Genomic DNA, 14,426 nt, shown 5'->3' with positions numbered 1-14,426 from the left:
CAACTAATTATTGGTGCTCAAACAAATTCACATAAAACTTCAAAATAATTATTTCATCCAGGATGATTCGGTTATTAACACATGGCAATTTCAGGTGTGATAAAAGGCAAAATGGCATGGTTAAGAAACGAGGAAGTGGGCAGAAGGAAATTAAATACAGGGCTTGATAAACCACCTTTATATTCACAAAGGACCTCAGGGAGTATAACCACATTACTACATTACCTGTGGTATATTTTTGCGCCTCAATTCCGTAGTGAAATTAAGCTCTTGCCTTTCTGTGGGAGAAGAAATATAATTGCGTGTGTGTGAACATACAGCAGAAAGTGTTTTTGTCAAGTCTGGCACTCATGCTGCTTAAGGCTGTATGTCTCTGGGGGAGGCTTGTGCAAAGGTCGGGAACGAGTCTGTGGTAATTCAGGTTATGTTGCCTTTTAGCCAACAAACAGCTCTTTGTGTTGACAGCATTGAATCGATGTGCTCTGTGTCTGTTTGTGTCCCTAGTGTGGTGTTGGAAGGTTATTAGGTCCTGACATTTCCTTCAAAGAATTATTCAATTGTCCTAAAAGTCACATAATTACCAGTCATGTGTGTGATTGTTAAAATGATGTAACTCATATTTTATGTCTATCTTTGAGATGCTTCAGTGCACGTCTGCTGGGCTGTCAGAGCTGCAAGCACTCTGTGATGGTGATGCTGTGGCTTCACCTGTGGCGCCTGTGGTGGTGTGATGTTAATGTGGGCAGAGTAGTGTCCAGCAGAGATGACAACGTTCAGGTCAAAGCTTTCTGCAGAGACTAAGTTTGGGGCTCACTTGCAATGACGCACAAGAAGGATGAAGTTAAGGCATAAAAAAGCTTTGTTTGGGGAGTTGCTGTGTTTTTGCTGTGTTCTCTGTCAAGATGATCCCACACTGCTTCAGCAATGTTGAAGTCCAGGATCTAGGGAAGCCAATCCATGACAGATAGTGTTCCATTTTGTGTTTTTCTATTCAGATATGTTTTTACTGGATTGGCAGTGTGTTTGTGATCATTATCATATTGATAAAACAAAGCTGTTGCCAGTTACATTTTTTCCAAATGGTGGATCAAAATCTAATGGTACTTTTCTGCATTCGTAGTTTTGATAAGACTCTCAATACACTGGCTTGAATGGGCCCTAAACCCCACATGCATGGAGAAGGAATATACTCAACATAATTATCGATTATCTCACCATTTGCTGCATAAGGAAACGTGACTACACTATATGCATCATTACTCTGTGTGGAGTTTGCGTGGGTTCTCTCCGGGTACAGTGCAGTTAGCGGGGTTGGGTTAAGTGATGATTCTACATTGTCCATAGGTGTGAATATGAGTAAGGATAGTTGTCTGTATCTTAGTGTTAGCCCTGCAACAGACTGGTGACCTGTCCAAGGTGTACCCTGCCTCTCCCCCTATGACAGCTGGGATAGGCTCCAGTGGCTTCACTCTTCGTATTCTTCCTTTTTGGGGCACGGATTTGATGGTGGTTTATTTTAGTTCTTTTAGTACTAAAGAACATGTTTTCAAATGTCACAACTAGAAGATATTGATTCAAAGCAGGGACTCCCTAATAAGAGAGACCAGCATAAGCAGAGCCATGACTCACCCTGTCTGTTTTATTTTTGGCATCATGGAAGCAGTGGTAGCAGGGCTCCCTACAATGTATGATATGATTCACTCTTGTCCACACACAACTAAGACACTATAGAGATATGTATAGGATCCAGTTTCATTTCAGCCTGCTTGCATTATAAGAGACTTTGTACTGTTAAAATCATTTGATGGTGAAAACACTGAAGAGTCACTAGAGTGCTCTGCTGTTAAAGGTGGACATCAGCATCATATTAAACGGGGTCCTTGTTTGTTTTTTCTTATTTCCTGTGCATGTTTACTGTTACCATGGTTGATGAGTTCAGTTTCACTGTGTGTGCACCGCCTCACACCGACATGCATCACATGCAGTGTGGAATAAACCTGACAAGAGTTGTGATGTTGCAGTGTGTGAAAAGGTTTTTGCTCCCTTCCTGATTTTTTTATTGGGGTTTTGACATATTTTACACACTTTCAGGTGATGATCTGAAACAAATCTTAACCTGATAATACGAGTAAATTTTAAAAAATGCTATTTTTAAATGATTTCATTTATCAAAGGAAAAAAAAACTATCCAAACCTACTTGGTTTAGTGTGAAACAATAATTGCCTTCTAAACCCTGATTGGGTTTTGGGAGCAAAAATGACAATTTCAGCAATTGTGATAACTGGTAATCAGTCTTTACATCGCTGTGGAGGAATTTTGACCCATTCTTCTTTGCAGAGTTGTTTTATTTCAGACACATTTAAGGCTTTTCAAGCATTAATAATAACTGACTCCAAAACTCCAAAACTCCAAAAACTTCATTTTGGGTTTTGTTTTGTTTTTTAGCCATTCAGAGGTGGACTTGTTGGTGTGTTTCAGACTATTGTCCTGCTGAATAACCCATGTGAGTTTGAGTTTCAGGCCATGAACTGATGGTTAGATATTCTCCTTGAGAATTTTCTGTTAGTTGTCCAGGTCCTGAAGCAGCAAACCAGCCCAGGCCATCACACTACCACCGCCATGTTTGACTGACTGAAATCCTGTGTTACTTTTACTCCATATGTAACGGGAAGCAAACCTTCGAGCTTTCCACCGAATGTTTTCCTTGGAACTCTCCCATTGATGTCTCTGTGAACCCAGCTTTCCAAAAATCACGGCTAAAATAACGGCCAATGATGGTTAACCCATGATTTAACATGGGGGCAATTACTTTTTCTCTAATTGCTTTTTTCCCTTAATAATCTTGTCTTGTCTTAAATTTGTTTGATGATCTGAAACATTTAAGTTTAACAAATATTTTAAAAAAAAAATAGAAATTAGGAATGTGGCAAATACATTTTCATAGCACTGTAAGTGATATTAAGTCAATATATGTTAGCTGCAACAAAACAACTTAGAACGAGAGTTAAAGCAAACAAGGCACGGCCAGTTTGCATTAAAGTCAAAAACCACACAAAGAAAAGCTGATGGGCTCCAAATGTTAGCTCTCCTCCTCGCACTGTAGTGAACAGATGAAATATGGAACTGAATTCAGCAGATCAGATCTATAGATCAGCACAGTCTAGCTTTAAGAGTCCGGATGAGTAGAAATGAGTAGAAATATTGGATTGCTGAACTCATAACCAGCACACAGGCACAAATCTATATTTTTAAGTGCTCATCCACACAACTGAGCAAGAAATCCTGTCACCATTGTTCATAGACGGGGACACACAACACAGTCACAAAAGCGACGCCCACCCTATCTTGTCATTTCATTCTGCAACAACGCCACCGTCCACTTTAAAAAACTTAATTGTGCATTGTTTCATCCTGACACAACAGCTCGGAAAGCATGGAATTTTGTTTTTCCAGTGAACTGAATTGTCTTTGGGGCTGAGTGATGGAGTTGGTGACAGTGAGGTGGGTGCTGGCAGTCTCTGGTGAGCCAAATGGAAAAAAGAATAGGATAAAACCCTTCAGACACACATTCTCATGGTAATTTTTTCTGTGTGCGGACATTGTATTTGCCTTAGCTTCGTGCTATTTGATGTGCCGCAGTGCACAACATTAAATGAGACTGGCACTACTGGTGTGTGTGCTGAGAGGTTAGCTGTCAGTCTTGCACAGCGACTGGTGAGCAGACGGCTCCGCTCCCACCTGCCTACCAGTGTTACTGTCATTGCCTCAGAGGCTTTTGACTGCACTGTCACACTGCATTTATTCCCACTCTCAGCGTGTATCACACTGTTTGCGACGCGTCTGTTCGTCTGCTTATTAACTGCATAAATTCGGCCGAGCAGAAGACACTTTGGCCACAAGTGGCAATTAAGATAAAAGCAAATAGATGTATGCTGTGTGTAGTTTTGCTTTTGTGACGCAGACACTGAAGTGTTTATCCATTAAGCCAGAATCACACGTACGTGTTTCAGGCTTCGGTCGTCTCGAGTTGTAATCATTTTAAAAGGGGTGACTTGTTGCATTGCTAAATTGAATTGTGGGCTCTTTGCAGAAAGTTGAGAAAAGATCAAACAGCCACAAATTGCCTTTTTTTTTAAATGTTCCAGCACAGTTGTGTTGTGTTATGCAAATTATTGAAGACACGCTAAGAAGCCTGATGTCGTGGGTGGTTGTGCTGATCCTTTTTTTCCCTTCTTTCCAAATCAATGCACTGCTGGTGACCCATAGTGTAGTAAACTTAGAACAACACAGATTTGAATTAAATGGATTTGCTGCACAGATTATCCTTTTGTCGTGTTGAGTCAGGATTGGACCGATATCTGATCTGAATTTGAATTTGATAGGTGTGACTGATATTTGGGTCGTGAGTACAGACTCAAAGTGACTCATCCACACCTTTGACTGTTATGTTACTGGTATTCATGTTATAGAAATAGTTAAAAAGTCAGTAATGAGCAGAGGTGGGTGGGTGCTGTTTTTTTTCCTTTTTTGTTTAGCTTATATTTACTGAATAAATCACAACTATCACTGATCGCTACATTTTGCAGAATGGCCACGGGATGAGGGGAGGAAACCTTAAAAGTATCCGGTTGAAAATAGTCAAATAAGGCAAGTTCACAACAAGTCATATCACTGCAATAGACTGGTGACCCATCTAGGGTATAAGCTGCCTCTCACCCCATGATAGATGGGATAGGCTCCAGGTGAAGCCACTACATCTATCGAAAACCCCAAAATAAAATTCCAAAGAAAGCAAAACATTTTCCTTTGCACACAGCCACTCACTGTCACTCACAACATTGAAAATGGCTCACTGGGGCTGCCTGTTGTTCTCCCAGCTTTTGTATTCTGTGCTGAGTCACCTGAGTCAGCACCACAGGAGAAGAGAGGGGCGCATAAATAAGGGGGGAGACAAACAGTTACCAACACTCATGGTTCCTAGGATATTTAAAAGTAAAAGATTAGTCTTAAAGCTTTTACTTTTTGATAAAGCTTATAGTCCGAGATGGATCGGGTGACCCTGAACCCTTCCTTAGCTATGCTCCAATAGGTGTAAGCTGCTGGAGAGTTCCCATAATGTACTGAAAAGTTATTCTCTCCATATGTTTATACACTGCTTTGCATGTAGTTATTACTAAAATCTGGCTTCACAGTGTGTCTTTTGCCCTGCACCCCGTTCATGTTTCATAAAAAGTGAAAATAAAAATAAAATGCTCCTGCTAACAATTCTATGTAGCCTCTTATAGCTTAATCCTGTGTGCCAATAATTACAAAAAAGAACAAAATGGATATCTGTCAGAGGAATCAGACTACCAGCAGTGTTTTTTAGAAGATCGGCACCTTCTTAAGAGCTTTCAGGAATATTGCATGGCAGAGTTTAGTTTGCTCAATGTCATATCAGTACCACATTATTTTGCTTCTTTTGCAGACTAACAGCTTGTACAGCTGATTTTTTTTTTGTGAGCTTCAGTTTGCATTTCCTGACTGAATTTGGTCTGATTGAAGAAGGAGGGTTTTATGCTGATCCAAGCTAATGAAGTGCTTCAATTTTAAGTTACATAACTTATTATATGGGAGCAATTAATAGTGCTTCAACTCCTTCCACTGTGCATCTGTAATTCATCTGAATAAAAAACACAATGAAGAGTTTTATTACCGTAGACCAAGAGGAAGGTGAAAAGAAGAGACTGAATTTCCATGATTCTTTTGACAACTTCTTCCCATTCAGTGACTTATTTTTAATCAAGGAACTCTGTTTAATCTTCCCGTTTTTTCGCTTAGTCCTTTTCTTTAGCAGTTTCTGCTTCTCTCTTTTCCCACTCCTAATCTCCATCTTAATTCTTTCAGTGTCTTTTTTATATCTTCTCACTGAGTGTGCACCTGCCTCTCTCCTTTTTGTCCCTCCCCGTGCCATTCCCTCCTCGCCCTCTTTCACATCCTCTCCTGCTCTACTGAACTACGCCTCTGTGTTTCCTGCTTTCCTGGAGGGTTGTGGGTGTGCATGAACAGGCCCGCTGATGAGATCAATTATCTATCAGCAGTCACAAAAGTATTGATTTACCAACCCCCACACATGTCTCTCTGCACTGCATCTCTTTTTTGTCCCGTGGGCCTCGGGGGAAATCAGAGGCTCCGGTACGAGCTCGATTGTGTACGTGTGAAATGCTCAAGTCGTGCCCTAAAATGTGAGCTGTTTAAGTGTGTCTGTAAGAGGGAGTGTGAGTGTGCTTCATCCATAAAGCCTCCAAAGCCTCTTAAATTCATGAGATTAAAAATTGTGGAGATATCCATTATTCTTTCACCGCTCAACTTTGTGTTGTCATTATGCACCTCTCTTGGCTTCTAATGTTTTTTCCCTTCTATGTAGTGGGGAAAATAATCATTTGATCCCTTGTTGAATTAGTAAGTTTGGTCACTTTAAAAGAAATCAACAGTCTCTAATTTTTATGGTAGTTTCATTTTGTTGGAGAGAAAAAACACATTGAGTAAAAGTTATAAACTGATTCGCCTGTCATTGAGTAAAATAAGCATTTGATCTAAGTTGGCCCCGATTATTCAGAAATGAAAGAAGTATAAAATGATCAATCGCCTTCGATTTGGAGCTCAATGAAAGATCTTCCTTTTGGGATTAGGATGATCATGATGAAGGTGATTGATCAGTCCATAACTACAACGGAGGAGCTTGTTAATGATCTGAAGGCAGTTGGGACCACAGTCACAAATAAGACCATTGTGACCACACTACACTGTAATGGACTGATATCTTGCAGTGCCTGCAACATCCTCCTACTCAAGAAGGCACATATAGAGGCTTGCCTTAAGTTTGCCAGTGAACATCTAAATGATTCAGAGAAGGCTTGGGAGAAAGCACTGTGGTCACATGAAACCAAAATGAAGCTCTCAGGCATTAAATCAACCTACCGTGGTTGGAGGAGGAGAAATGCTATGTACTGTGAAATCTTGGATCAGAACCTCCTTCCCTCAGCCAGACACTGAAGATGGGTCATGGATGGGTCTTCCAGTGTGACAGTGTCCAAAAACATACCACCAAGGCAACAAAGAAGCATATTAAGGTCATGGAGTTGCCTAGTCGGTCTCCAGACCTCAGTTCTGTAAGAAATCTGTGGAGGGAGCAGAAGCTTCAAGTTGCCAAGCTGCAGCCTCTGTAAAGACGAGTGGGTCCTCCTGATGATGTCTGCAAACCTGGTGACCAGCTACAAAAAACGTCTTATCGTTGTGCTCGCCAACAAGGGTTTCTCCGCCAAGTATTAAGTCATGTTTTACTTGGTCATCCAATACTTATTTACATATACAGTTATAATTTTATATACAGTTACTGACTTGCAAATCAATTTTGTTAACTCTTATGTAATGTGGTTTTTGTTTTTTGCATTTTGGATTGGTATTCGGCCTCGATTAAAATAAAATTTCCATCAAAATTAAAGACTGTTCATTTCTTTGGAATTCAGCAGGGAATCAAATAATTACTTCCCCCACCGTATATAGGTTTGGTCCTGTGTCTCCAGTATTGTTCCCAGCAGTGTCGAGGTGTTTTATGAGTTGTTTGTTAAAGCGTAGAAGCATAACAGGCTCCCCCTTTTCCCCTGTTGCCCCTCATTTTGCCTCCTCCAGCCCACCGGGTATCGTTGGAATGCAGCTTTTTCTTCTTTGCCACTCTTCTGTTCCATGATTTAAAAGCAGTGGCTACACAATACATAGACACACACAGAAACACACAAAAACACACACACAGACTCCCCAGAGAGCTTAATCTCTCTTTTCTTCTGACATTTTTCTTTCTTTCACCCCATAACAACTGAAAGCCTATTCACACACTGCAGCACAAACACTTACCTAAAAACACAATTAATACTGAATGTCTCTCTCCTTTTTTCTTCACATCCAGCCACACACACAAACACATCCACCAGGGAGGTAGTGCATTGCTCTGTATGAACGCTACATTGGTTTCCCCTCCATTATCTTGCGATTGGACAGTTAATGTTGCAGGAGGCACGAAAAATAGAGGAAGATGGTGGCCTACAGCTTCGACATTTACTTTCCATTTTCAGCACTCGAATACAAAATACAGATGTTAACAGAGTCGCAATGCTCATTCATTCACCCATAAACATGGGCACGTACAGGTCCATACCCCGGCATGCGAAAATGTGCAGGGAATTTTGATGCCTTTTAATATGCATATAAAAAGAGAGAGCATCTTATTTTCATCAGTTTATTCTATAACAAAATGAGTTATTGCAAAGAAGAGCTTCAGACCTGCAGTAAACATGCTTTGGTCTGTATTGATTTTAATATGCCATTATATACACTTTACCTAAGGAAGTAAATGCAGCTATAGTGCTGTACTTGTGTGCACATTAGGGGGGAGTGAAATCACTGTCATATTAATAAGAAAAATGTTGCAAATATGTTGTTAGAATTCTTTTTTGAATCACCAATTTAATCAAATTCAACAAGCCTACAGTATAGTCTGCATAAATGCACATAACACTTACAGGTCTCCCATTTCTTTTGCAATGAGTCTGACACTTAAGGTGTCTCAGTTCTTTGAGTTACAGCAAACAGACGGACTAATTTTCCACTCATGCAAGGTTAACTGTTTGCTTTCTGTGGTGGTTATCAGAATTTACTAGCATCTTTCATCATGACCTTGCAGTTGAGCTAAATTGGTTCAACTGCCAGCACCTGCAGACAGAGCCCTTAATAAAAGATCGTATAGCTTTTACTGGTTTGAGATTTATTTCACTTAAGGGTTAGGGTGACTGTGATTTTAAAATTGTGTTTTAGCAAGCGTTGTAAATAGCTAGCTAGATATTAGCCAGGGACGCTTGTTGTTTTCCGGTTGAGCTTAATCTGAAGATGCTTTTTGTAGACTTCACATATGGAGCCTACTCTCCATCACCTGAGTCATGATGCTGGTGCTTCCAAGCATGCGAAAGGAGTTGTTAAAAACTGCTTCGCAAAACATCCTAAATCCACACAGCAGATGTTTCCGTTCAGATATTAATCATAGTGTCATTTTCTCATTGCTTTCTTGTTACAGCTACCTCAGTTTAGAGTTTCCATATACATCTACACAGTTATAGATAGTACTGAATGCAGTATCATAACTGATCTCTGAACAGTGGAAGCTGAGGGAGGTACAACTCACAAAATTGTCTGTGGTTAGTCTCTTAACAATCCTCCATTAAGGATCACAGGTAAATCCTTGATGTGCTCACAAAAAAGAGCCAAAATACTGCTTCCCTTGTTTCAGTTTGCAAGACTTCTGCTCTTGCTAGCAGCGCCCAGGAAAATGACCTACACAGCAGAGTGAAAGGCTTGTAGTCAAGCTAGGTTCCAGAGACAATAGTCAAGTATGGCCAAAAGATGGCATGACGTTACACGATGGATGCAAACATGATGTCTGTTTTTAGCAAACACTGATTGCCTCACTTATTCTGTTGGCATCCCCACTGTGTACACATACCATGTCAGAACAGCATTTTTAAAATTGTTTTGCATACCACTTGGATAAGCAATCACTGAAACCAAAGGATACAAGGGTCTCACTTACAGAAGCATTTATAAAGTTTATTATTAAATCAGCTCAGATTAAACTTAGATTAGTCAGTTATTTGAAGAAAGCCCAAAAAGATGAAGACATCCTTTATCACGAATGACTTTTGCAGCATACAATGCACAAAACACGTGAATTTACAGTTAATGTCACAAAGTAACAGATACAGAAGAGTGGCTTCTATGCTCGATAGGCAAAAACTCTGAGGATGGCATATAAATAAAACCCACAATTTCCTTACTAGCCTTGTTACAATGCGAATGCCTATTTTCAACCCAACCCAATGTAGAGCCAGTTGCAAAATTTAATTTAAGAGCTTTGCACCAAAACCCCAGCTACAGTACTCCATATCAGATTTAATTTAGTGTGAACAATAAAGTCAGAGTGACAGTTATTAATGATTTTATTTAGGATGCAAAGCTCTTGCCTTTTATCCTCACTTACCCACAGGAATGTTTTGAGTGGACTTGAACCCTCTGTCTCTCTCTCTCCATGATAAATGCTCTCTCATCACTCTTGTTCATCATTGCACTGGCCGTCATGATCTAATGAGCTGTTGAAGTGGGGCACACCACCCACTCTTCATACAGATCAGCATTGTGCCTTGTCCAGGTTTTGCACAGGCTTTGGCAGCCACTCAGAATATTGTGTTGGTTATTAGTTTATCATTGTTCATAACCCCTTACAGCATCACATTCTACTTTGAGCTTTATCTGAGGTAACGAGTGCACAGTCCTGCTTTATAGTCTTATTCTGCTTTTGACCATGGTCTTGTTGTGTATAGGTGATTGTTACACTTGCTTTCCTCCTGCTTTATGTATTAGTTGTGAACTCTTTAACTTTGTAGGTCAGCGACACTGGATGCTGTTTATTAGTTTTCTGTATTTGCTCCTTACCTCTCAGGACCTAGCTTGTCATCGTCTTTTTGCTTGGCTTCTCCAAACCATTTCTAGCCATCTGGATGTATCACAACACATGCAGGAATACACATCCACGCCAGATCTGTCTTTTTTTTTTTAATGTATTGGCAGATCAGAGACCTCTGTTGACGAGGACAGTAAAATAAAGCACAGCAGTCAACAGGATCAAAGGGCAAAGGGCAAAGGAAGTGCAGTATGGGAGGAAAGAGTCTCTGATGTGTTGCCTGGTAACAGAGCATCAGTTACCATGATGGAAATGGGGGTTTAAAAGAGGAATGAGGAGGTGAAGAGTAATAGACTGAAAGGAGTTTTACATGTGTCCACACGGACAAGAAGAAAGTAGTCAAAAAACAGCAAAACTGACTATTTTTCTTTATATATCATTGATCTTATTGATATTCTTGATCTTTTATAAAAATAACTTCACAGCATTTGTTTATACACATTTATAAAAGATAATCATAGAAAGACACATACACACATTTGCAAACAAAAACAATTCTGCAAGCCAAGTGTAATGGGCTTATATTAACACCATATTACTTTAAGATATTGTGAAGGATTTTTCAGTGTGTATTTTGTGTAGTTTGATGTGTAGTAGCAATTGCTTAATGACTTAGTTTAATCGAGATTAGTGGAAATGTTCAATTTGACTGTTGTTTGACCTGCGCAGGCCATTCATCTTTCCTGCTAGACTCATGGACTCATTATAAATGCTTTAAAAGACTCAAATTACTGTCTACTGCTATAGTCGTCTGAAAAACCTACACATCTGTGCTGCGTTCAAGGGAGTTAGGAGGGCCTAAGCACTTGTATTAAAGCGAAAAATTTGGTGGCAGCATTCAGATGTGTGTTGTCACAGTGCAATAATCTTCCAAGGAGAAGACATCCCAGAAAATTCTCCCAAGATCAGCCTGTGCAATGCACAGAGAAACTACAAAAAACCTGGAGAGCTACATCTCAGACTCAGTTAGCATGTTAAATGATAAAGTTCATGACAGTTCAGTTAGAAAAAGACTGAACTAGTATGTTCTGCTTAGAAAGGTTGCTAGAAAGAAGCCTCTTCTCTCTAAATCCAGCACAGCTCATGTTCACAATGGTACGTCTGAACGAACCACAACACTTCTGCATATCACCACAAACACCTCACACTAACTGCCAAGCACAGCGGTGGAGAGGTCATTATTTGGGTTGTTATTCCTCCACCCAAATGAAATGTGATGTTGGGATCTTAAGCGTGCGGTGAATGGTTGCCTGAAAAACCTCAATAAACTGATGCAATGTTGTGTAGAAGAGTGGGACAAAATTCCTCCAAAGCGATGTGAGAAACTGTTAAGTTATTGCTGCTAAAGGTGGTTCTACAAGTTACAGAATCATGGGCTGTTTACAGGAGTGCACATAGTGCTGTGAAATGTGAATTAGCAAGCTAGAAAACTATAACTACACCTCAGGTCTGAAATGCTTAAATTGAAATGGTGACGTGATGATGATTCTAGGTCATATTTGGAATCACTGACATTGCGCAAAAATCAGCTGCAACTCTTTGCAAGAGAGTGACTAAGCATCAAAATTTGCCCAAATATGGGACCGGTTTTGGAAGCTGTACACAGTTAGACAGGATAGCTGAGCTGCTCTCAGGCTTTGTCTTCTCTTGTTTCACTCAGTCTCCGCACTATTAACTTTCCCATTTCATCTCATGATGTCTCCTCTCTAGTGCTGCAGTAGTAAGAGGTGAGTCAGCATGAGACAGATAATTGTGGTGATAAGTAGAGGGTGCCTGAGGAAAATTAGGAGAAAAGTTTAAAAGTTAAAAACTGTTTCTAAAGTGAAGGGAGACTTGAGTGAATAAGGGTGAAGAGGGTTAGTTGGTAACATATTCATGGAAAGGGGTTGCTAATGCTGCTGTTGTCACATGGAGGTGATGTTTCACCACGGTTCCTCTTTTTTCTGTGAGTGCAGCGGGCTCTGGTGTATTTATAGTCGGTTTATTACTGTCTGCCACAAGTCACTGTTTATCAGGTGTCTAATTTTGACCATGTCTCCCTCTCACTATGTCTGTCTCTGTCTTCCTCTCAGCTGATATCCAGTGATGCAGATGGGGCCATTCAGAGGGCGGGACGCTTCAGGGTGGAGAATGGCTCCTCAGACGAGGTGCGCACTATATCACACACAAGCCTCTTGTCTCAGTCTGGCTCTCAAGGTTTTCTTGTGCTGATTTTTGGATCCGTAATTGTTTTGAGGGCCTGTTTTAACTCAAGCTGATTGAAGGTGACAGAAAATTTCATAAAATAATATTTTAAGCTCTTTTTCATTTGCCATTCTTTCACTAAATAGTATTAAAGCTAATTTAAGAGGTGGCTAGAGTAGAGTAATATAAAGACTGGAAGTATGGGAAAACTGATTTCCTGGTTCTGTCCAAAGTTACAAAAAATACCTTCCAGGTCCTCTAAAACTCCTAATTACGATGTTATATAAAGGTGGTATTGATTTTCTTATCTAATGCTCAGCAGAGAGGACAATAAGTATCCCTTTAACATGACTCATGTAGCTGCCGCTACGAATTGCTTCTTCATGTGGTTCCCAAATTTGGGTTTATGACTCATCCATTAGGTCAAAAAGATATATCTAAGGGGTCACAAGATGAATAACGGATGATTAAACAGGCCTGTTTCATAAATTCTGGCTTTTCTCCCATAGTTGGGTTTTTTTTCTTGTTAAATGCAGGCCAGTTTGCTTTCTGTAGCTGCTGAAATTGTTCACATCAAGCAATCTACACACTCCTGGTGGACACACCATTATTTTATAGTGATATGCACAGGGGTTAGTGCGGTGCCAGAGCACAGCAAACACTTTTTTTCTCCCCTGAGGAAGTAGAATTGCCACATTTATCATAAACCTTATTTTGTGCCAGAGAGCCCATGAAAACAAACTGACAAATTGGTCAGAGCTGTCATATTGATGTGATGATTGATTTGCAATGTCAGCTCGAGCACAGCAAGCAAACGTTCCAACTTTGAAGCTGCCGTTAGCTGCAGGCTACCTTCAGAGGGTACAGGGATTTCAAAATTATTTTTTATCTCGTCTGTCTAGTGGGTTTTTTTGTGGGGAAAAAAAGATGAAATTTAAACATTTTTTTTCGCTTGTGGCAGGTCTTTATTTACCTCACCTGCTTAAACTGATCATATACGTCATTCCTTTTTTTGACAACTATAGTCATATTTTAGTCCCTTTTGAGTTAGTGCTTTATCCTGTTTACACAGCCTCAACATTTCTTTTTATCTGTGTTTAATTAAATTCCTTTTATACTAAGCCATCCCATTTCTTATTAAGGCTTTAATTGTGAAACATTTGTTGTGGAAACATCAGGAAGATTTTTATGTGAAGAAATACATGCACATGTACATAAAATTATTTGTGGCTATGGCATTTGTCCTCTGTCAGCTGTATGTATGACAAGAGATAACTTGAGTGAGCAGAAAAAACGCTGACCAGTACTGCGAATACAGTAGCTCCTGCATTTGCTGATCTTTGTTTCCTTTTTAAGTCAATTTCCAAGAATGCAGCAACAATGCATCTCTATCATGGGGCCGCCCTATTATGATTCACTGCCTCGATTTTGTCCAACATTTTGGTATTATTTAGGATGTGATGCAATCCGCAAAGACAAAGGTTCTCTTAATCTCAAACCTTAGTCCTCCCACATTTTTAAATTGCGAGCCATGATACAAGTAATAAACAGTTACATTATAGCTTGCTTTTGCTGTATCTGATTTCCTGCCCTGTAATATAATCAGTACTGTTTTATTGTGTAACAGTTTTCCACAATGAAGACTGCTGTGACTCAAGCTGTGACTATCATTATAACATTGTGGCATATGTTTGT

General features: G+C 39.9%; 1 protein-coding gene across 6 annotated transcripts in view; it reads left to right on the top strand.

Moving 5' to 3' along the window:
- garnl3 (GTPase activating Rap/RanGAP domain like 3) overlaps window positions 1-14,426 on the top strand; it is a 78,499-nt gene that overhangs the window by 31,457 nt on the left and 32,616 nt on the right. For all 6 annotated transcript variants that reach the window (XM_014332079.2, XM_005917229.3, XM_005917231.3 and 3 more), the window contains one exon: window positions 12,620-12,694. In XM_014332079.2, coding sequence (XP_014187565.1) covers window positions 12,620-12,694 — 75 coding nt within the window. The remainder of the gene's footprint in view (window positions 1-12,619; window positions 12,695-14,426) is intronic.

The sequence above is a fragment of the Haplochromis burtoni genome, unplaced genomic scaffold (genome assembly GCF_018398535.1).
Source record: "Haplochromis burtoni strain Fernald_Lab_line unplaced genomic scaffold, NCSU_Asbu1 Contig_23, whole genome shotgun sequence".
In the NCBI taxonomy this organism is placed as follows: domain Eukaryota; kingdom Metazoa; phylum Chordata; class Actinopteri; order Cichliformes; family Cichlidae; genus Haplochromis; species Haplochromis burtoni.
The sequence above is the reverse complement of the archived record's forward strand: the minus strand, read 5'-3'. Positions and strand labels throughout refer to the sequence as shown.